Source organism: Sylvia atricapilla, chromosome 6, assembly GCF_009819655.1.
Source record: "Sylvia atricapilla isolate bSylAtr1 chromosome 6, bSylAtr1.pri, whole genome shotgun sequence".
Lineage (NCBI taxonomy): Eukaryota > Metazoa > Chordata > Aves > Passeriformes > Sylviidae > Sylvia > Sylvia atricapilla.
In genome coordinates, this window is record NC_089145.1 from 8,881,344 (window position 1) to 8,904,529 (window position 23,186).

A 23,186-nucleotide genomic window follows, 5' to 3' on the forward strand; every position below is an offset into this window, starting at 1 on the left:
ACTAGGATTTTCACCTTAATAGATGCACTTCAGAGGCTAAAAGAAGGGAGTAGTGGTTTGATCTGTTGAGCTGAAAAATTACTAACTTCCCGTAGTTCATAAACTTTGAAAGTCAAGTGAGAAAATATTACTTTGGGTAGTATTATTCCTGCCATGGCTTGAATATATTGTCTGGTTTGAATGCCTACAATGCCACAGTTAGAGAAGGAAGAAAAAGGACCTGACAAAAGCCCAGAAGGGCTTGAAGCTGGAGTAACTCATGGAGTACTAAGATAGTGCTGTGCCAGTGAGAAGAGTGACTTGAGTTAAATCTTGTGCTCACTTGAAATGTTAAAGTCAAGAGATCCTATTACAAGAGGTATTAAAGTACAAGCAGTAGTTCTGAGCTTGAGGAAGAAGCCCTGGAAGGGTTTCCATGGTGTGCCAAGTCGCTGATCACAGGATAAAATTCTACTTTTGACATAAATGAGGAAGTGTTTTGCTAGGCTGCTGTTTCATTTAAAAGACCCATTTCTTTGAACTTCCGAGAGGATTTTGCTTTCCTGCCACTGAAAGACAACTTTTGAGATTATGAAGTACAGGAAGAATATTTGCTGGGTTGTGAGGATCCACGAGCTTCACTGAGCTGCAGTAAGGAAATTAAATTTGCCCAGATCATATCACAGTTATAATAATACTTACAGTGTACAGCTGGGCTTTATTCATCATCTCTAGATTAGAAAATGTGCATTTTATAGTATGAAATTTATTTGTTCTGTTTGGCTAATCGGAGTCTTTAAGACCTGTATCTAAAACATCTCTGCTGTAAACTGGTGCTCATATTTAGGAGTTGGATGAGACCTTGAAACAAAAAGCTGCATCTCTTGGACTGCAAGTGCAAAAAAGAGGCATTCCCAGCCATGAGTTACAGAGGCACTGATTGTAGATTCCCACTGTTTGTATAACATGGGGAGTGAGTTAAGTGGCTTACCTAGTTGTTATCTTGCGTGCTTCTCCTGCTCCAGAAATGTCACTCCAGGTTGTGTACAGTCCTTTTACAGGGAAATTTCTAATCTTCTGAAAATTTGGCTTTGAAGTTGACTCTACACTGCATCTTCTGTTGTTGACAGATCAGAAGTAATGTGTACAACTTGGGAGACTTCACAGAACTGCTGCCTCCTGGGTTGAGAAGGTTTTTTGTTCTTTTGTGGGTTTGGGTGTGTGTTTCTGATCAAAGCATGCTGGAAGAACATAAGCTATTAAAGAAATCAACTTTGATTAGGCTTTTCCTTGAAGCCCATTAACGTTGGATAATTGATTTGCCCACATGGTAAGGATGGATTTTCCTGTCTTTCACACACCCTGCTCTGCCTCCCACCCTCTTCAAATCCCTTGGCTGGCTTAGGGTTGGTGAGCAAGGACTGTATTCAGTGGTTGTGAAACAGTTTGTCCCTTCACACATTAGAGTTTGGACCTGGCTTGGAAACTCAGGACTTTGGCTAAGTTTACATTGTAGTAATCGAGGGAGTAGGTTTCTTGTTGTGCCTGGGTTTGTTTCTTTTACCTGTCATTATTAAAATAACATTTTGATGTCAAATAAGTAGATTGAAATAACTGCCCCAAAGGACTTAGTTTCTGTTGTCTTTTAATTTTAAGTCTTGTCATTCTCCCCTCTTGAAAATACAGTATCTTGTTTCTTCTCACACACACACAGAAATCTTCTGAAGGATTGGAATAAATGCATATTAAATATCACATCCTAACAGAGATTTTGTGAACTTTACCAACATTTAACATCAGTGGACGCTATTTTTAATTTACTTTGTTCCATAACTTATATCACAGAAATTCTGGGATGCTGTGCTGAGCAACGTTACTGAAGCATTGTTTTAAAGTATGTTGGCTTGGGTGCCTTGGGTTTAAAGAATTAAAACACTTCTGACACTGGGCTCAGTCCTTTGTCTACAAGCAGCTGAATTTCTCAGAGTGACTGATTTTTATTCCATTTTATGGAATAATGGCTGTATCCCTTTCCAGTGAAATCAGTCTGCATGTTTTAGAACTGCAGGACCTGCTGAAATCCAAAGGAGTTTGCTGATTGAGAGTGGATCTTCCATTGACAGACCTGGGTGTAATTCTTAGTGTAACTTTTTGTTACTTTTTGTAGGAGATCAGTTTTTAGCTTACAGTTGTGTGGCAGCTACACTTTTTTGATATAACCCTCCTTAGCTGCATCCCTGTTGACATTTGAGGTGGAACATGAACACGTGTTCCTGGAATATCCGTGGTGATCTCAGTGTGTCTATAAAATGTCATGAGGCATCCAGTAACACGCAGAGTTTGCAGAGCTCTGAGGCAGAACCCAGAGGTTCCTGCTCTCAGTGGAGACAACTGAAGGGCTGGTTCAGTCTCATTCTGTGTGCTGAGTGGAGGAATTCCTGCAGCACTGGGAGCTGTACCCAGTATCTAGTGATGTGAGGACCAGAACTTCTTGGATCCGGTAGCCTGTAGAGAGGCTACAGTTTGTTTCATGTGTAGAGGTTTCAGAAATCCCTTCAAGCCTGGCCTTCCAAGAAAGGCAGGTCCCTTTCTGTTTTCCCTGTAGCAGCAGTTTCTTGGAATCTGAGGAGTGCATGTGCTGGCAGATTGATTATTGAAGCAGGCCAAATTCCTTTGGTAACAGCAGCGTGTTAGTACTGATTTCCAAGAGTGTGCATCACCACCTTTTCACAAGGGGCTTGATTAGTTCCCTTGTGATGTTTCCTTTTGATGGCTGCCCAGAATGAAATATGCAAACAGGGCAGCAAAAGCTCACTTCAAAGAGTAAGAGCTCAAAGAGTCTAATCTTGGCTGACGAGGAGCTTATACTAGATCAAGCTTTCAGTAATGGTTGCAAACTAGCAAGCTTTGTTGAAACACTCTTGCAGCTGGGATTCAGTGGGTAGGTAAGTAGAGAGGCAGACACTCCTGAGGTGTGAGGGGAAGTGGAATCTCCTGTGCCTGAGGGTCAGCTGGATGATCAGGATGGATGCTGGTTCTGGTGATGTCTCCAGTGGCTGTTCCGTAGAGCTGTAAGCTAGACCTTGACTTCTATCACTACAGGTATATCCCAGTTCCCTGTTAAGGAGGGAAGTGCTTCATCCATAGCACGGCTGGTCTAAACAGGTTTGATTCCTGGAAGTGACATGGGTTGGCTTTGGTTTTGATCCACTTTTCCTTTTGTGCTTGGAAGGTGATCCACACTTCTATCTGTAAGGCCTTCCCATGTGACTGAACCCCCTTGAAATGCATAATTGTCTGCTTCACTGAGAGAAGAGCGTGAGCTAGGACTTTTGGAGGTTGTTTAATTCTCTTGGGGTTCTCTTTCCAGAACTGGCCTGTCTTCCTTTCCTTCCATGCTGTCTGAAGCTTTATACTTAGAACTGCAGACAAATGCAAACCTGGGAGGAGTGTCTGAGACACCACATGAGTGTGCTGCCAAGCAGGGGGATTCCTACAGACCAGAGAAAAGGGTCACCAAAAATCTTACAAAGAACTTTAGGAAGTTAGCAAAGGGAAATGCCAAGTCCTACGCCTGGAGAGAAAAAACCCCATGTCTCAGTACAGATTAGGGACTGAACAGCTGGAAAAGAGCTTGTCAGAAGCATTACTGATGGTTCATGAGCCAGCAAGGGTGCCATTGCAGCAAAGAAGGCCAAGAGCCTCCTGGATTGCATCAGGAGTTGTGCCTCCAGCAGGCTGAGGGAAGTGATCCTTCCCATTTACTGAGCACTGCTGAGACACTTCTGTGTTCTGGGTCTAGTTTTGACCTCCTTTGTGCAAGAGAAAGTTATTTTAATTAGCACTGACACTTGGTTTTGAGGCAGAGAGAAGAAAACAGAGAAGTCCATTTTTAAAATAGCTGGAAGTAAATATTGTAGCTATTTTCCATCATAAACAAGGAGAGATAGGAATCAAGACCCCTCTTGATCTGGGAGTCTCAGTGTTCTGTGAATAAGGTAAAATGCATTTTTCTGTGTCTCCATCAGCACTGTGAGAGTCTGGAAATCTGTGATGAGGTGATGCCATGGTGTGACCTGTTCTGCCTTTTCTCAGAGACTCTGCTCATGAACACATACTTTTAGTGTGGGAGTGTACCTGGACAGATTGACCTACTAAGAAACTGCACATGGAGTTTTTCTTCTGTTTATTCAAGACGTTTTCCCCTCCATGTCAAAACTGTTTATCTTACAGCTTTGTGGCTGGTTAAATAATTCATGGGCTGCTTCCCACCAGCCTGCTGCTTTTTGCTTAGGAAGGATGGGGAGCAGCTGTTGGAAGAAGGGGTCTCTTGGGCACCTGAGGGCTTCCACAGAGCAGGGCATCCCCGTGCCCTGTTGTGAGGGGCTGCAGGAGCACTTCTGGGTGTGTGGTCAGGGTCAAAACACCAGCACAAGCTGCTGATGTCAGGAGGAGTTCTGAAACTCGTATGTGAATGACAGGCTGCCAGGGGCTGCTCGACATGCTGAGGACTCTGTGGTAAAAGGGTGACCTCAACAAACCAGGGTAAAATCCCTTCTGTGCACCAGAGGGTGGTGAGATGCATCTGCATGTGAGGGGAAGCCACAGGGCTTTTTGTCTTCTGGGAGTGCAGGGTACTTGCAAACGGTGTCAGGGAGGCATTAAAACCAGAGGGTATCAATATATTGGGAAGCATTCTGATTTAAGTATCCTTAAGTACTGAAGGCAAAGGAAACCACCCTGCTTTACTTCAAAGATCTTCCTGTGGTTCCTATGGAGTGTTCCATAATAAGGGTTCTGTTGTAGGAGCTGCTTGTTACGTGCAGCATTGAGCCCATGGGTCTTGATGCTTTGCTATTGTGACGGAGTTCACCAAAAACCGGTGCCTTGAGAGGCTGCCTGGAGCAGAGGCTAGCTAGTGTTAAAGAAATAAAGTAGGTATTTATTAAAAAGACCTTCAAAGGATACACCTTGGGCAGTACAAGAGCCCAGCTGTGGATCCACCCAAAATGGATTCCGAGTCATGACTTTTAACACTTTCATAAGTTTTGGTTCGTTTACAAATTGGGGTTAATTGTCCGATTACAGCTTCAGGTAATGAAGTCCCATCCTCCCAGATTGCTCTTCTCAATTCACTGCTGTTTATACATTTTGGGCCTGAAGCTGCAACAGTGTCCTTGTTTCTCAGGCTGGAAAAGGATGGTTTTGCCTAACTACACTGTGAGGAGAACTTGCTAACACTTTATATGAAGTTCAGAGTTATATACTAATGCAGTACAGAATCTGGAAAATATGACAACTAAAACCTAAGGCATCTTGAAATCATCCTGGGGACACTTGGAGTCCTCATGCTGCTGAGCTGAAATCTCCCCACCACCGAGTGCAAGTGTTGGGAGCCTCCAGCAGCAGCAAACTGCTGCTAGGGAAGAGAAATAACCTCTTTTTCTGTTTTGTACCAGCTTGTGCTGTGAAACTTAACTCCAGCAATGGAATAGTGCTGCAAAGGGAAATAGATGATTTCCTTTCTGGAGCTGTTTTTGGTTCAGTCATTACCCACAGGGACAGTGAGGATCTTTTCAATGACTTCTTCAGGAAACCACGCCACGGTTTTCCTCTGTCATTGCGAAATTGCGCTTTTGAGATACGAGACACTTGTGATTCATAAAGTTATGAATTGCATTTCTTTCAGAATAAATCCCTGCATTCACTGGACATGGCTGCCTCTTGCCTAGGGGGGAACCAGGGCTGATGGGGCATGTGGAGGGAGCTCCTGACTCTGGGTGGGTGCTTGGCTCATGGGGTTGACCTACTTTAGCTGTGACCTTGATTTGCTCAGAGGTGTTTGTGTACTCGTGATCAGCTTTGCTGCATGATTAAGCTGGTTACATGTCATCTCACTTTTTTCCTAAGGGACGAGCAGTAAGATTCTGTTTGCTGTCTCATTAGGCTTGTTTCAGGGGCTCAGAGAAAGAGGGAATGCAAGGAAGGGGAATCCCAAGGAAGTAGTCCCAAACAGGGTGTAGAGACAGACTGTCATGGATACAGTGACAAAATATTATTTGATTCTCCTCTGCCAGAGAATTCAATCAGGAAGTAGACTCCACAGCATTTTTTTCTAGTAGGTCCGTAGAGTACTTTGGCAACAGATTTGGCATCATAAAAGGAAGACTTGAACTTTGCTTATATATATAGGTAACTTTTGTGTTCCTTCTCAGTGAGAATTTTTTTAGGCATTGAACATCCAGCAGATGGAGGCTGAAAAGACAGAAAAAATATTCAGTTTCCTAGATTTTTAGGAAAGCCTTGTGAAAAAACATTTCTCTGAACTGTTCCCTATTTAGTGGGGCATGCTGATTTTTGCTCTGATCATTGAGTTGACATCTTCTTAACTTTAAAACTCATTTCAAGAGACATGCATGGTTTTTAACTCCTGTAATGCTAAAATGTAGGACTGTGGTTGTTAGGACTGGATGAGCATTTGGGACATGGTAGAGAAAGGGCTGACTGAAAAATAAATTGAGAATTCTGCTCTTTATGGGTTTTTTTCTGCTTAAATGGACACTTTAAATAGCTGCTTTGAAACTATCAGATATAGACAGGTATAAAATAACACAGCTGAATGGGTACTTGATTTCAAGGGTTTTTTTCTATAAAACTGATATGAAATTTTTGTTTGAGTTAAACAGGGTTTTTTTTTTGCATTAGTGCATGGTGACTTGTGCAGTGTTCAGGTTCTGAAGCTAAAATGCTGACTGTTGCAGGCGTTCTTAAAGAGAGAGGACTGTGGTAAACTTACAAACCCTTTTTCCTCCACCCCTTTTTTCTTTATTCATTCCAGCTCCTCCCAGCCTTCTGTCTGAGGTCATCATAGATGGTCCATGAAATTACCCAATGCAGTAAAATATGAGTTCAGCCAGCACCTCCACATAGAGAGGTGTTGAGAAACACACTGAGTTTAGCTATAACTAATTTCTGCACATCAGCTGAGACTGAAGATAATGTGTTTGGGACTGAACCAAGCACAGAGAAATGGCCAGTGACTGGTTTTACTGGTAAATTGGGATGCAACAGCCTCATCCACCACAGTAACACCATCGAGTCTGTGGCTGTTGGGTGCTGGGGGTGAGAGAGACAAAGCAGACAACTGGGAGGAGGCTTAACAGGGAGACAGTAGGGACCGACCTACAGATAGCTATGGCTGTGAATGAGAGCCTTGCAAAACAAATGTGGTTCTGGATTCAATGATATTTTGTAATTTGACTGAAATTTGTACTGATTTAGCTTTGGGCAGTTCTGGTGCCAGCTGGCCTTTTAATGTGCCTCTACTACATTCTCAAAAATGAAAAAGGGTTTGAGTTATTTGGGAAAGGACCACAGAGGAGTCATTGGGTGAGATGGACAATGAGCCCTCCGCAACAGTTTGGATGCCCTGCTGCTGGAACAACAGTGATCCTCTGTTCAGAAGTTGGGGGTACTAAGACGATGACTTGCCTGACTGTACACTGCCAGGACCAGAAATCTAGATAATCTGAGCTTGTGAAATCCTGAATTTGCTATTCTGGCAGAGCTGAAGAAAATTATAACAAATAACTTTGGATTTTTTTGTGGCTAATAACTTAGAAAATGTCTACATATGTGCTTTAGCAGAACTGGTTACAATGTGATCACATTGAGAGGATATTGATTGTTTAAATTGTATACTTCTGAGAGTGTCATGGGAGCTGCTTGTTCTGTGTACTTGGGAAGTTCTGCTGCTGTCACAGGTTGGGAAGGCAGTCGGGATGCTCACAGGTGCATCAGCCAAAAAACTGTGTGTCCAATGGGCTTCGGAAATTTTCCTCCAGGAGGAAAATGTAGAGCAGTTTCTAAATCTTCCAGAGTAAGTTTTGCTGAAAAACTTGTTTTGTGACAGCAGCATGGAAGGAAAGGGCATCCACATGTTTGTAGTATAGTTGGGAGACACATTTGAGGGCTTGAGATATCATATGGGATGTGGATGTTATATAAATCTTGAAGCCTGCAGAATAAAACCATGCTTAACCCCTGTCCTTTGAAGATGCCAAGTGCTGTTACAGTAGAAAACAAAACAGTGAGCCAAGCCTAAACTTAGGACCAGCCTTAGAGTCAGTCAGTCGGGAGGGAAGGGTAAGTCTGTCCTTTGCTCTGTGACAGCAGTTTAACTCCTTCTGGCAGCATCTGACAGCAAATGTGCCCGTGATTGTCACTGTGTGTGTTGTGAGCAGAGGGGTTTGTGCAAAGACCAGGGGATGGTGAAAAGGGCCCAAAAGGAGGTGGTGCCAGAGATTCCTTCTTGGACCCAAAGCTTGGTCCATTGGAGGTGCACAACAGACTAACCCTTTGGATGGACACATAAAGCTTCTTCACTTTGTAAGGAAATGAGCATTTGATCCCTGAGTTGGAAACACCTCTTGGTTTTGTAAACTGTGTCTAAAACAATTGTTTTTAAGGTTTGCTGGGATTTGTTTTTGTTAATTGTTTTTTAAGCTTGCTGGTTTTTCCTCCCATTCAGGTTTTTGAAAGTGTTTGACCAACAGACCATGAGGCATGGAAAAGTTCTAAGGTTATCAGCTGCTTTGGGCTGAGCATCATCATCTTTGCCCAAGTGGATTTAGGCTTCCAAGACAGGCCTTCAGGTAACAACTCTTCTCTTTCACAGCTGATGCTATTTAGCAGGGAACTTTTCACAGGGTTTCTTCCAACAGTGTAATTATTTGCAGTCTAGGGGATTAAATAGCGAAGATTTGAATTATTTGCTGTCTAGAGAATTAAAAATCCAATTAGATTCATTTGTACCTTTAACTAGTCTGCTTAGGACCACCATTGGGTTATAATATTTTTATTTGTGGAGTCTGCTGTGCAGAGGTGGTTATTTCTATGGAAATGTTCTGAATTCAGTGGAAATAGAACTTTAAAAGTTTGTCAACTCTAATATGATGCAGAGACACACTAAAACAAGTGTTCCCTGTCAGAAATATTCTTGTTAGGTAAAAGCAGTTGGCTGGCCAGGTAACATAAGCAGAAACCTGGTTTAGTTCAAGATCATTCTGACAAATCTTTAAAAACAATTGTGCTACAGAATGTGTCTTGAGAATGGTGATGGTTTGTGTGCAATACTCCATACAGCAGTAACTGGAAAAGGAGAAATTACCTTGTTATTTTTATGGCAAGAGGAAAAAATAGAAACTGATGTTTGCTGTTTTTTAAGAATGCTAAGTTTGATATGACTTTCTGGGTTTAAAATATGTGTCTGCTTATATTAATGCAGTGTTTTTTTGGTTGGGGGGTTGTTTTTTATTTCTTCCCTAATGTTAGACAGTCCAATGGCAGACCAAAGGATGGACATATCTTCTACAATTAGTGACTTTATGTCACCAGATCCTGCTGACTTGATCTCCAGTTCCCTTAGCACTTCAGGAATGGACTGTAACAGGAAAAGAAAGGGAAGCTCAACTGATTATCAGTAAGTTGGATTTCTCTTGATTTAGCACTGCTAAAAGGAGGTGGTAACACAACAATACAGTGGGGAAGACTATAGAAACATTTATAGCAGTTTTTAAATAGCCTCTTCTTTACAACCTGCTTTAAAGGTCTTAATAAAGAAGAAAGCTACTATGCACTAAGAGGAAAGTTCATGATTTAATAATAATAATAAAAATAAAGCTGTCATCTCAGTGCAGCTAAAATTAAGGGCTATCACATGGGGTAAGGCCGAGGAGAAATCTTCTGGCTGGTGAAGGAATGGAATTAATACTGATGAAGTACAGTGTGAAGGCTGATTATATTGACTGTTTACATAGGAAATACAATGTCTGATTAACAGAGGGGTAAGATAACAAATTTGTTGAGAAGTGGAAGCAAAACTAGGAGTAGTTCCTTTTCCTTACCTATTTTTTGCCTATTTCGTCACTTCCTATCAATGTGCTGCCAACCTTTGCCTGATGAAGCTATTTTGATCTCTCATTTGAATGTGAATCTCAATCCACTCTGGTTTGAGATATTAGAGCTGTCTTTCTTTTAATCAGCTGATTTAATCTTGTGGTGGTTCTCAGCTGTAGCAGGAGCCTCCCCCCACCTCTGCTTTAGAGCAGTGAAGGGCACAGCAGAGTTTGCCAAACTCCCAGACCTGGAATGTCTCCTGCCCTGGGAGCACCAAGAGCAACCTACTTAACTGCAAGTGCCTGTGCAAGCCTCCTCTGCTTTGTAACTTCACAGAGTGTGGCTGCAGGGCAACTTGTGAGTGGCCACATCCATTATTCATCCAGCCACAGAGTCCATTTTTATGTAACTTAGCACAGATTTTACTGCTGGGGGCCTTTGGATTGTTGGCAGCTCTTTTTACGAAGAGGGGCAGAATTTTTAATCCGTGCTGAGCAATCACAATTAAGGTTTAGATTCTTTTTAGGAGAACTTATGCACAAAACTTTAAATACCTCTCTGAACTGCCTTTAGTCGCCCTGAAAAGCACATGTGTCCCTCCTAGCTGAATTGACTACTACAAAATTGAGTGAACCAGCCTCAATCCTACCAACTTCCTCTTCTCTAGTAGGATTTCTCCATTTTTATTCCTCTGGGTAGGAAGCATTATTTAATTCCTCTTCTCCAAACGACAGATTGTTCTTGTAAGTTAAAATTCTGCCCTTTAGGTTTTGTGTGCATTTTTTAAAATGTGTGAAAACTCTTCTTCCTTGAAGCCTTAGTAAAATAAATCTACTGATTTTGTAGTCATACACTACATACCACTACTTATTATGTAGTCATACTACAGTTCATTTTGTGTTGCAAAGCAAATAGTGGCTACTGAATGTTCCTCTTGGTAAGCAGAACTTAAGGTAGACTACCTTGATCCCTCCTTATATGTGTATGTATGGGAAAATGTTCACAAATGGTCAACTTCTGCAACCTGTTAATGATTTTATTATATTTATAATATTTCTTTTAGTATATTTCTAAATTATCCAAGTGTCCAGTTTGATGCTCCACGTACCAGTGAAGCCAGGGAATAAGGGAGGCAGAACCAGTGTTTTAGGGTGATTCTTGGTTCACCTCTTGAGTACGAGGAAGAGGAGTCATCAGCTGCTCTTTCAGCTCTCCACAGCAGCTTTTTAGTTCTTTCTGCTGCAACTCCTCCAGGAAAATTCCTGCCCAGCTTATTGCTGTCATTTCAGCAAGGGCTGGTCAAATGCTGTTGTCCAGGACTTCATGCACAGGGCTATGAACAGTAAATTTCTTTTCTTGGGAAAATGCTTTCAATTGAAATATTACATGATAAGGAAATAAACTACCCTGATGCATTACTAACTTACCTTGTAGCTATTCTAGACTTTGCTTTCTGGGGGTTTTTACACACAAACATCCCAGAGCTAAAGGTGGTGTCCCAAGGGCTGTTAAATTGTGAGCATCAGGAGTCAGTGGCTAAGACAATAACTCAGGTGTGCAGATTGGGAGATGAAGAAAACATTTAGCATCATTATTGATACTATTTTAAAACTGATCACAAAGATAATTGATCTAAGAGTGCAGTAGATAATACACAAAAGGCTACCATGTTTATTTTTAAAAAGGCTCGTGTCCAGTGTTGAACAGGAATGACTAGTGTGTTATTGGCTGAGATAAGAAGACTTTTTCATAAGGCTTTTATAGAACATAGCCTCTTATCATGGTAAAGCTCACTGGTATTTCAGGTCACTTTACAGTCTTGACGTGATGCCAGCAGTTAGCTTGCATGTAGAAATTCTGTTTAATTTCCTTGTGATATGATAAAGTCTGTATGAAGTTCAGCTTGGGACTTTAGACTAAGGCAAAATGTGCATCTGTCCTGCTGGACAAGAATCAAAAACCAAGAAACTTGGGATATTTTATTTTTATTTTTGTGTTTTATTTCTGGCCTTAGAGTCCTCTGAAATCCCATTTATCTAACCACAAGGACAACACGCATAAAGCACAGATCTTTCCTTTCTGAAGATGAAACAATATCTCAATGATTTGCATAACATAATTTAGGTTAGTTATTTTATTAGTTTTTCACGTTAAGTGTAATGAACTATGCTCTCTTTTCTTAAAAAGCAGAATTATTCTTTCAGAAAGTAGATTAATTTGAACAAGCTTGTTTCTTTAGAAAATGCTCAGTGCTATTGTCCTGTTTTCATTGTGCTTTTCCTTTCAAATAGAATATGAATTAGCTTGAGAATTTCAGCAGAAAATGTAAGACATTGTTCTTATTTTCTATATATGGTGTCCTTTATTTTTCTTTCTTTTCAGACTCGATGGCTTTCCTTTTGAGTAAGTATAAATATTTTAGTAATTGGTTTCTTGAAACTTGAAAAAGATGCCCAGTGTTTCTTTCCCTGCCTTTTGCTTCCATAGACTTACAATTCACAGGTAAAGTTAAACCAGAATGAGCAGGCCTAGGAATATCCACTTAAGCACAGTTGTACAGATTTACATAAATCAAAACATTCTCTTCCTAATTATCTCTTTAAAAAAAGATGTGTAGTCACGGGCATTTAGCTTTTTCTGTCGAGTCCAGCTATGAAAACTCTCTTCTGCTTAGTTGTGCACATGTGGCTACAATATTAATTGTAATGAGGGGGATTATTTCTGTTCTTCATTCCTCTCTCTTTACTTCTTTTCTTCATGTTGAAACAAAAGCAAACCATGTATCGACATTAAAAGTTGTACGAATTTCCAGTGTGCCTGGGTAGCTTCACATGGACTTTTATCCTCCCTTTGCATTTGGCCATCTCCAGTGGTGTGGTAATTTAGGTTATTACCATTTTCTACCCCAAAATCAACTACTATAAGGCAAACTGAGTTATAGAACATGCAGGCATCTGCACAAAGTTGGGTTTTCCACCCCCCCTCCTAGTTAACTGAAAAACATTTTTGTAACAGATGATATCTTTGAACTGCAGCATGTTTTACTGTCAAACACATCAAACTGTGCCATTTAGTGAGTTCTGAAGGAGACACAACTAATTTAAGAAAATGCTTTAATGTTACAAAAACCACACAGCTTCCTCAGTCCTTCCAGGTTGTTGTTTTTTATACTCCTATTTTTGTATTTATGATTTAGAGATGGCAGGAATACTTGATTGTGACTCTAGTTGGGTAACAGTTCTGCCAGTGCTGCTGAATTTGTGATGTGTTGCTTTGTTCTGTTTCTGCAGGGAAGGTATGGATACAGATAAAGATGACCAACATGGAAGGTACTGTTGATACAGTCACTGAAATCTCCGTTCCACAGTTCTGACACAGGATCCTGACTGTGGATGCCTGTTCTCAGTGCCACTGTGGGCCAAATTTATTGCTTTGCTGGGATGAAGCAATAATCTTAAACAATCTTAGTTTAAACAACATGGAACAGACAAGCTAAACCATCCCTAAGTCTCAATGTTATAGATACGATGTTTGCTGTAGAAAGGTTAAATAAACATTCAAATTCTAAAAAACCCTGATTTTAATGAGGATCAGTAGGCTATGAGATGCAGTAAAAGAGTTGGATTGAGTGCTTTCAATGCTGTAACTTTGTGATATCATTTCTCAACAGATTGGAGTATGCAGACCAACAAGGCAGGATAAAAAATGCAAGGTAATGTTCTAAACAAATGTATTTAAAAGAATTGTCTCTTGCTTTCTGCCATATATGAATTATTTGTGTATGTTTCTTCTGAAAATACCTTTTTCTAGCTATGACCTTTCCTTATTTTTCCATATCTTTGCACTGTTCACATTTTTCATCAAATTTGCATAGATTGAAACAACTAATTTGGTGACTAACTTGGTTTTAGTCACTTCAGTGCTGTTAAAATTGAAGCCAGGTATGTTTGTGGTAGTGTTACATTCTTCATCTTTCTTCTTTCAGACTCCATAGTGGGTTGTGAAAATATTAGCAGTGAATTTTAATATGGGGCCTGACCAGCACTGGCTGTTGTGTGTTTTCTGGCAAACCTTTCTGCTGCAACTTTTCCTGTTGCTTACAACCGTTCTCTACCCAAATAATTACCATCTCACATCTGAGGAGTGTCTGCTGCCCTTTCCACAGGGATGGCAGCTCAGTGCCCCTGAGGAGGCTGCCTTGGGGCACTGTCCCATGTGCTCACCTGCCCTGCTCTCTCTCTGTGTGTGTGCAGGGAGGCTCACAGCCAGATCGAGAAGAGGCGCCGGGATAAGATGAACAGTTTCATCGACGAGCTGGCCTCGCTGGTGCCCACCTGCAACGCCATGTCCCGCAAGCTGGACAAGCTCACCGTGCTCAGGATGGCTGTCCAGCACATGAAAACACTTCGTGGTGAGTCACCTGGGGCTGCAGGCGTTCAATCCAAGTGGCATTTCCACAAAAGCCACGCTTTTTCTGCCTCTCTGTTTTCTTTTTTTTTGCCAAAAAAGGAGAAAGTTACCTCCCCTTTTCTTAGCATCTCATGCTCATTCACAGCTTATCTAGTTCATGGTCCAGTAAATACCCTGATGTGACTGGGGGAACTTGGGGATGAGAAAAGAGTAATGTTCCATCATCTGAGCTATTGATCACTCCTGCCAGATTCCACATCACCAAGGCAGCTGGGGCAGGTGGGGAGAGGGAACAAAGGGGCTTGAGGGCAGTGCACAGTTAATTCTGGTGCAGCACTGAGCACTCCTCTAAGCAGACAATGTACCAAGTTTTTGGATAGAGAGGTTAGATTTTAGGTATGATATTCCCAGAGGACTTCTAAGGTTTTGTGTTTGTACCTTTAGCTCTGTGTGAAAGAATAGAGAGTACTTTGAAAACTCAATTTTGGTCTTTTTGACCAGTTTCTGTTGCAAGCACTTGAAGGGAAACACACAGGTTTGGGAGAGTTGAGGTTGTGAGAAATCACTGTGTGTTCCTAAAGTTTCATATGAGTGAATCAGTGCTTGGGTACAATTGGTGCTGATGTTAAAAGCTTGAGCCTTCAAGAAATGCACCACTGAGGGAAAAAAAGAAAAAGGGATGCAGCTAATGGTAAAAAAAATCTTGAGGATTGTTCTCATTTCTAGCAGAACTGGCGCCTTCAGTCATATTTAACCTCGTGGTTTTGGAAGGCTTAACTTTCCACTTGCCACTGTCATTTGATGAGGTTAATACTTCATAACACTTCAGTGGTTACTAATTTGACTCTGCTCTGCCTTTATGAAGGGAATAGAATGAGAAGAATTACTCGCTAATAAATAGCTGCCTCATTCATTGCCAATTTTGGGGTTTTGGCATTGTAAGACGATGTCATTGTAATGCTGGGGTTTATCTTCAGCTTGGAATGAGAGAGTTGATTTGTAAATTCTTAAATCATGATTTGTTTACATGAGCTTATCATGTTTTACTGAGTTATAAGGAGAAGAAATGGTTTCAATGTTTTTATTCTTTAATATCTTATTTTTATTCTGAGACTTATTCTGAGACTAGGCATAAAATCAAGGACAGCCTTTGGGTTCAAAAATATGTCAAGAAATACTTTTATATCTCAGAGGCATTTAATTTGCATTTCTACCTAATGTGGTTCTTGGGTCTTAGAAAAAATAAGCTTCATCCTTTTTTAAGTTCATACCAACGGAGCTCATGTTGATAGTGAAACAAAACCAAAAAAAAGTTCATTTTAAAGAATTCCTGCAATGAACAACAGTCAAAGAAGGAGCCAAGGGAAAATTGCTCATTTAAATGTGTAATGTTGGTGATATGGGAATTGTTTGTTTGTTTTCTTTAGGTGCTACAAACCCTTATACGGAAGCAAACTACAAGCCTGCTTTTCTATCAGATGATGAATTAAAACATCTTATTCTCAGGGTATGTTCCAACTTTTAATTAAGAGATATTAATATCTGTGACTATAGCTCTCCCAAAGCACACCACTGGTATTTTTCTGCCTTGTATCTCAGCTTAAAAATGTTTTGATTATGGAGGATAATTAAGAAATCTGGAGACTGCTTCACAGAGTCAATGAGTTTAATGATGACTAGCATTTCTTAATATGAAGAAGGGAATTTAGATGGGAACCATCAGAATCTTCAGTTGTTACATGTACAAACCGAAATCAGATGTCTGAAAATCACGTTAATTGTTCTTTTGGAGACCTGCTGCCCTGGGTTACCTTGCCTTGATTTAATGTGATAGAATGAAGACCTTTTTATTGAGGTCACTGATGTAACATGACTTAGTATGTTCTGCTACCTGCTGTTATACTGCTTTTACAGTGTGGAGAGCTTAGCTCATCAGTCAGTAGTTAAGCTCTTCTAGTGGCTGTGTAATTGTTGAAGCACTGCAGTATCCAGATGCAGCATATGCAGAATTTAATTTCTGCAGCGTTGTGACCCTGAAGATGCATAATTGGGGCCTATTCCTGCAAGCTTGTGTGTGACTGAAAGACAGTACTTTGCAAATAGGAATTAGTTGCCTCCAGGCACAGAAATAAATATCCAGGTTATGGTTGGTTTCTAAAAAAGGAGCTTTTTTAAGTACAGTTAAAATAACATTTTAATCTGAAGGCATTATTAAACATAATCATAATATTATTGGACAAGACATAGGTTCTTTCTTCTCATAAAAGTTATTTTACATTTTGGGCACAATGCCCAGAATGATACCAGGAATGTTTGTAGATGCAAAAAACCCCCTCATTGTAATTTCACATTTTTCCTGTTGACTCAGTTACCTCTAAATGTTAAGACACCTCTCCTAGTGTAGAAATTCTACTGTACACGAAGTGTTTTTAAAGGTTACAACGATGCAATGAGGATGTATAACTTGGGATTTGACTTTTCCTCCTCCCCACCCCCAATTAGGCAGCAGATGGATTTCTTTTTGTTGTGGGCTGTGACAGAGGAAAGATACTGTTTGTTTCAGAATCTGTCTTCAAGATCCTCAACTACAGTCAGGTATTCTTTTCCATTTTAAGTACATTAGGTCTTAAAAGATTTTTCAGAGCTCTTTGATGGTTATGCCTTTATCTGGGGGGGTAGGTATGAGAAGAGTCTGTCTTGAAAGCTGAGAGATGTTGCAAAGAGCAAAAGAGCTTTTCTCTGCCATGTCAGTAAGAAGATTGTTTCTGGTTTCCATTCAAAGCAAGGAGGTGAAAAGGAACTAAATTTAATTCACTGATTGATGCATTCTTCTCAAGGATTTACCCTCAGGCTTGCAAAAGCATTACCTAATTGGGAGTGTAAGCAAATATTGAAACATCAGTCTGGGGTTCTTTCAGTAGCTTCACATGGATTTTTCCACTTTGCTTTCTCTCTATCTGTTCTGTTTTTGCTTGCATGCTTACTGATGGAAACTGGAAAGCAGTTATACCAAAGCCAGGTTTTTAATATATGCTCAACATAAGGCTTAACTTGGCCCATGTATTGTGTAAATTATCTTCATTCTTTCTGTCATCTGCACTCCTCATCCAATTTAAAACCTGTATTGGCTTCAAAAGTTTTCCTCAGCCAGCCTTTAGTTAGGTATATATTAAATACCTATCCATATATAAATAATGAAAGAGAACATTTGCAATTAGGTTTGTTGTTTCTTTTTTTTTCATTCAAATGTATGGTAGAAGTAGTAAGAGTGAGTAGAAACCAGAATATTTGGTGGGGGGCAATTGAGCATGCCAGTTCAACAAAACTCTTACTGGAAATGATGACAGAAATTGCTGTGTAATGTAGTCATAATTCAATACACAGAGAAAACCTTCAATCAAATCATAGAATCAAAAAATAATTTGTTTGGAAGGGACCCTTTAAAGGTCATCCAGTCCAAACTCCCTACAATGAGGCTGGATCTGGATGTTTGGTATTTCCTTAGTTACACCTATATGCAAAAGGATTGTTCATACTGGATGCTAAAATGAAGAAAATATACTGAGCCATTATTTTACTTTTTGACTGAATGTTCAATCTCTACAGAATGATTTGATTGGTCAAAGTTTATTTGATTATCTCCATCCTAAAGACATTGCCAAAGTGAAGGAGCAGCTCTCTTCTTCTGACACTGCACCACGAGAAAGACTCATAGATGCAAAAAGTGAGTGTTACCACCTTTGGAAAAAATGTCATCTGGAGTTACTGCTGCTGGGGCTTTGCCTCATGTCAGAAGTGGGGATGTGGAGGGGATGCTGTGTGGATTGTCTCATGCCAAGGAAGTTGTAGCTTTAAGAGAGGAAGAAACAAAGGGAAAAAACAGTGTGGAACAGGTACCTGGAAGCTGTTGGGTTTGGCATGCACTGTGGCACAGAGGCCTTACTGGAACTGGCTTCACCTGTGAGGTGTCCTCTCTCTTCCAGGCATCAAAGCTTTAACTTTTTCCATTAGAGCATATGAAGCCTTCTAAATCCATCATTCTAAATGATCAGAATACACTCAGTATTATCTAGGTAGTCCTTAGCTGTCAGCCAAGATAGAGGATTCATTTTATATATCTACTTATTTATTGCTTACTACCACTGCCATCAATGACCCAGCCTTTCTCTCAGAAGGTTTTGAAGTTTGGAGTCATTTCCTGCCATTTCTCTTAGTTCTGTTCCACTCTGGTATTTTAAAGTAGTTCTGTATCTCTGCTGCTCTTGGGGTGAGTGGGTGTTTAATTCCCTCTCACAACAGGAGTCTGCACTGCTTAAGTAGAAGGTTGTATCTTACAACTGCAGATTCCCAGGTCATTAAGTCTCATGCTTGTCAGGAGCAGAAATCTCCTGGATCTCAGCTCACAGAAGCCACCAGCTCAACTTCAGAAACTGAAGCTGAGAGAGATCATTCGAGGGCAGGGAGCCTGGAGGCTTCAGCAGAATCAGCTGAAGTTTTTTCTGGCTCCTGGTTTCATCGGTTGTCAAGCATGAATATCCAGTGCTGCCTCCTGGTTTTTTGGTTTTGTTTTTTTTTTTCTGTATGCCTCTGACAAAGTTAGGGCAAAAATAAATACTATGAATTACAGTCTTCCCATCTGCTATGATAGACGGATTGGGAGAATTTCAAGAACTCATACTGGTGAAGAGTATGAGGATGTATGCACGTATTTATTTTTGTCTTGGCATGAGTAACTCAGCACAGCTTGTACTCACACCACGGTGCAGCAGTTTGGAGGGCATGTGGTGCAGGGCAGCCTGACCTCCTGGAGATCACCTCACTCCAGTGGAATTGTAAGGGAGGCACACTTTCCACTAAAATACTGGAATTGCTGTCTTCCTCCTTATGTTAAAAGGCCACAAGGCACGAGCATTTTTCTTCATGTTGACAGCTGCTTGATTTTACATATGCCTGTGCAGACATGGTTGGATGGCACTCTGTGGAAATGTTGGTGTGTGATTTAAATCCTCCAACAGCCCTTGGAGCACTGGCCTTGCTGATACCTGTCCTCCTGATGCATGCCATGAAAAAAGCATTCCATGTCTTCCCAGAGCCCTGGTGGTATCAGAGGGATGTGTTTTGGTTGGTTTTCCCACAGAAGAAAATCCCCTGTGAGAATGTGCTAAAGGTCAGGATTTGTTGCTAGGGCATGCCCATGTGCACTTACTTCTGCAAGGCAAGAGAGTCTTTGAGGCATAACTGGAGGTCTTGGGGATTTGCAGTTCCTGTGTGGGTCCCTGCTACCTTTATTCCGTCCTTCTATCCCTGGAGTGTCACTGGGGCCTTTCTCCTCTATGTGCACACGTGTTTTCTGGGAGGGTGTGTGATAGAAAAGTGGCAGTCTGAAGGGTCAGGAGCCTCCTGAGTGACTGTGTGTGGCATTCTGCTCTGGTTATTTTCGATGAGTTCAGAGAAACTGCAGTGTGTATTGCAGGCCTTGTGTGGATCTGTGCAGTCTCTTGCTGATCCTTGCCCTCAGAGCCCCGTGTTCTCGAGCTCTCCTCGGTGCTCTAACAGCAGAGAGCCGAGTCAGAAGTCGCAGTGTTGGTATGCTCAGCTGCACAGCCACAAGCATCAAAACCTCAAAACCAGGAGATGCAAGGCGCAGTGAGGCTGCAGCACCGTGGGCTGGGGTTCATGGGGTAGCCACGGGCGTGGTTCACTCTGCCCCTGCCCCTGCCTTGCAGCCGGACTCCCGGTCAAGACGGACATCACGCCCGGGCCCTCGCGCCTCTGCTCCGGAGCGCGGCGCTCCTTCTTCTGCAGGATGAAGTGCAACAGGCCCTCTGTCAAAGTAGAAGACAAGGATTTCCCTTCAACCTGCTCAAAGAAGAAAGGTAACCATCATGCTTTTATTACCAAGGCTGTCAGGATATTTTTTTTTTTTATATATATATACTGCTCGTTTGCAGTGGTTAAATTTTTTACGTTTATCGATGTTTCTTATTAAGATTCTGAGCTGTGTCTAGGTCTGTTACTTCTTCAAGCTCCCCCTGCCCCCCTCCAGTATCTCTCACACACCTGTATTAGCATTTAAAGCCAAATTCTCCACTCTGCTTTCTTGAAACTTTTCCAGGAAGTTTGTGCCAGCAGTTCTGGGGGTTACTGCATCATCCTCAGACATTGGTCAGTTCACATTCAGTCTTGACCACCTGGCCAATGTCTCCAGTAACGGGGAGCTGTTCCTTGTTCTCTGCTCCATATTTGCCCAGTGAGGTGTGGATGGATATCCACCTGAAAAAATAAGTGTTTTTCTAAGTTCATCTGTGGGTTTGGTACATTCTGGGTGCTGGAAACATGGCATTTCTACACCTGGAATATTTGCTCATAGCATTAGCAGTGTTGGTAAGATTTTCTCCTTGCAGGCTGTTAATTTCTAGGCATGTTGGAATATATATTTAGCCCAAATGTGAAGGTTTCTTCTTTGAGTACTGTGAATAATACATTTGGTTTTAGTTAAAGTGAAAAAGTAACAGCAAGAGAACAGAGGCAGGTTTGGTGTGTTCCAGCCTTGGATCCTGCTTCCTGCACACTGCTGAGGAAGCCAGTTTGTGTAGTTGGTATAAGCCTTTTACTCCACCTCCCCATGAAAGTCATCTTCCTTGGAGTTTTTAGGCCTGCTCAGTGCTGAGGAATAGGAATTCTTTTGGATGCTGACTTCTGCTGGCCACTGCAAATCTTCATCACCCCTGTGTGCAGCTGTCCCCTGCACACCCCAGATAGTGTGTGTTCTGCCAAACATGGGGTTTCTAGGTTAAGATGGCAGAGGCATCTTTTTACTCATCTACTAATTTCTTCATACAACCCTTTGGGTTATTTGCCTCCTTTGCTTAAATGTGATGCAATTTCTCCTCAAAATTACCAAAAGCAACCTTGGTCTGAGCTGTGTGATGTTTCAGCATAAACAGCGGTTTTGCCAAGAAAAATTGTTTATTGGATTATCTCAGATTAGCTGCATTACAGCAGGAGTGCTGAAAAATCCCTTAGAATCAGAGTCATTAAAGGCTGGAAAAGGTTTCCAAGATCATGGAGACCCAGCCTTTGAGCAAACATCCCCCTGTCAACCAGACTGGGGCACTGGGTGCTGTGTGAACACCTCCAGGGATAGGGATTCCATCACCTCCCTGGGCAGCCCCTTCCAATGCTTAACAATCCTTTCTGTGAAGAAATTCCTCCTGATGTCCAACCTGAACCTGGCCTGATGCAGCCTGAGGCCGTGTCCTCTCATCCTGTCACTGTTCCCTGTGAGAAGAGGCTGATCCCCACCTGGCTCCCCCTCCTGTCAGGCAGTTCTGGACAGTGATGAGGTCTGCCCTGAGCCTCCTTTTCTCCAGGCTGAACACCCCCAGCCCCTCCTTAGTGAAGGGTATCCCAAATTTCCTGCATAAGAGAGAAGAAGCATTATTGTCCAAAGCTGTATCCCACGACCTAACTGCTTTCTTGGGTTTTGTTGGTTTGTTTTTGGTTTTTTGTTTTTTGTTCTCTTCCCGCAGCAGACCGCAAAAGCTTCTGCACTATTCACAGCACAGGCTACTTAAAAAGCTGGCCTCCCACCAAGATGGGCCTGGATGAAGACAACGAGCCAGACAACGAGGGCTGCAATTTGAGCTGCCTGGTGGCCATCGGGAGGCTCCATCCACACGTGGTGCCGCAGCCGGCCAACGGCGAGATCCGCGTCAAGCCCACGGAATACGTGTCCCGGCACGCCATCGACGGGAAATTCGTCTTTGTAGACCAGAGGTGAGATCCCCCTGACAGCTCCCACCACGGCCTCACACACAGCAGTGTGAGCACCACTGGGAAGAGAAATTGCTGCCCTTTTCAGCTTTTTTTTACTGCAAGCTGGGCTGGCTTTAGAGGTGGAGCTCGAAGCTGTTGCTACGCATTTATTCAGTGTGACTGATCAAACTTTAAAAAAAAAAAAAAATCCCCCCCAAACTTCCAAAAATGTGGCAGAATAATGCCAGGATCATTTCTGCCAATTCGTCACGGGGGGTTATGTATGTGTGTAATCTTCAGAAGAAGATGTTTTGGAACTGGGCCCTAATTGCTGCCTCTGTTCCTTGAAACCTCTTGCAACCACCACACACAGTTAAAAGAGTGCAGAGGCTGGGTTAGGCTTTGCTAGCATGTACACTTATATAACTGTTTACTAGGACACATTCTGCTGGATTAATGCTACTCTCTGTGACCCTTTGTGTTTGTAAGAAGGAAAGCTTTTCATAAGGGTTATCTCTTGGAAACGCTTTGAGAACTTGTACCCCTGTGGTATCTGCTTTCAAACATCCATTTATTATCTATAAAAGGCTAATTCTTTCCTTTTCCAAAAGAAACGGCTGGAATTTTCTTCAGTGGCAGGCCCATATGACCTGAATCTTCCTTGAAAATTACTGGATCATCAAGGGAAAAGTAGGAGGTTGAAGGATGTTAATGGAGAGTTTACACTGGGTGGGTTGGAGAGGGGTTGTTTGGTTCCCTTCCTTGTCAAGAAGGACTGAGACTGCCCAGATGAGGCTGTTCCAGGTTCCCTGTGGCTTTGGCTTAGCTGCTCGAGACACAGAAAAGCCCAAACTCCAGACTCTGACAGAATCTGCGTGCTGGAATTGCTTTCAGGGGAGACTCAGTTGATCTTTAGTGCTCTTTGAGAGGAAGCAGAGGACAGTGATGGGAGGAAGTGCAGTACAGAGAGTATTTTTAATTTTTTTATATTACCCATCTGTTTTGGGGTGGTTGTGTTTGTGGGTTTTGGCTAGGTTGGGTGCTTTTTGCTTTAATTTGATAGAAAGCTTTTGAAAATACCAACTCCTGAGTGCTCGGAGCTGTGCTCACTCTGGGAGCTGTGGGAGCATTCGTAACTTTCT

At 41.8% G+C, this 23,186-nt stretch overlaps 1 protein-coding gene across 5 annotated transcripts in view; it reads left to right on the plus strand.

Annotated features, from left to right (window-relative positions):
- BMAL1 (basic helix-loop-helix ARNT like 1) overlaps positions 1-23,186 on the plus strand; it is a 47,988-nt gene that overhangs the window by 16,670 nt on the left and 8,132 nt on the right. Inside the window, exons 2-12 of one of the 5 annotated variants that reach the window (XM_066320571.1) lie at positions 8,510-8,633; positions 9,313-9,460; positions 12,259-12,279; positions 13,167-13,205; positions 13,547-13,588; positions 14,130-14,287; positions 15,714-15,793; positions 16,789-16,881; positions 17,893-18,010; positions 20,013-20,162; positions 21,822-22,065. In XM_066320571.1, the coding sequence (XP_066176668.1) occupies positions 9,321-9,460; positions 12,259-12,279; positions 13,167-13,205; positions 13,547-13,588; positions 14,130-14,287; positions 15,714-15,793; positions 16,789-16,881; positions 17,893-18,010; positions 20,013-20,162; positions 21,822-22,065 (1,085 nt within the window). In that variant the 5' untranslated portion in view covers positions 8,510-8,633; positions 9,313-9,320. Of the gene's footprint in view, positions 1-8,509; positions 8,634-9,312; positions 9,461-12,258; positions 12,280-13,166; positions 13,206-13,546; positions 13,589-14,129; positions 14,288-15,713; positions 15,794-16,788; positions 16,882-17,892; positions 18,011-20,012; positions 20,163-21,818; positions 22,066-23,186 lie in introns of all 5 variants that reach the window. The other 4 variants (XM_066320570.1, XM_066320569.1, XM_066320573.1 and 1 more) reach the window with 4 other exon arrangements.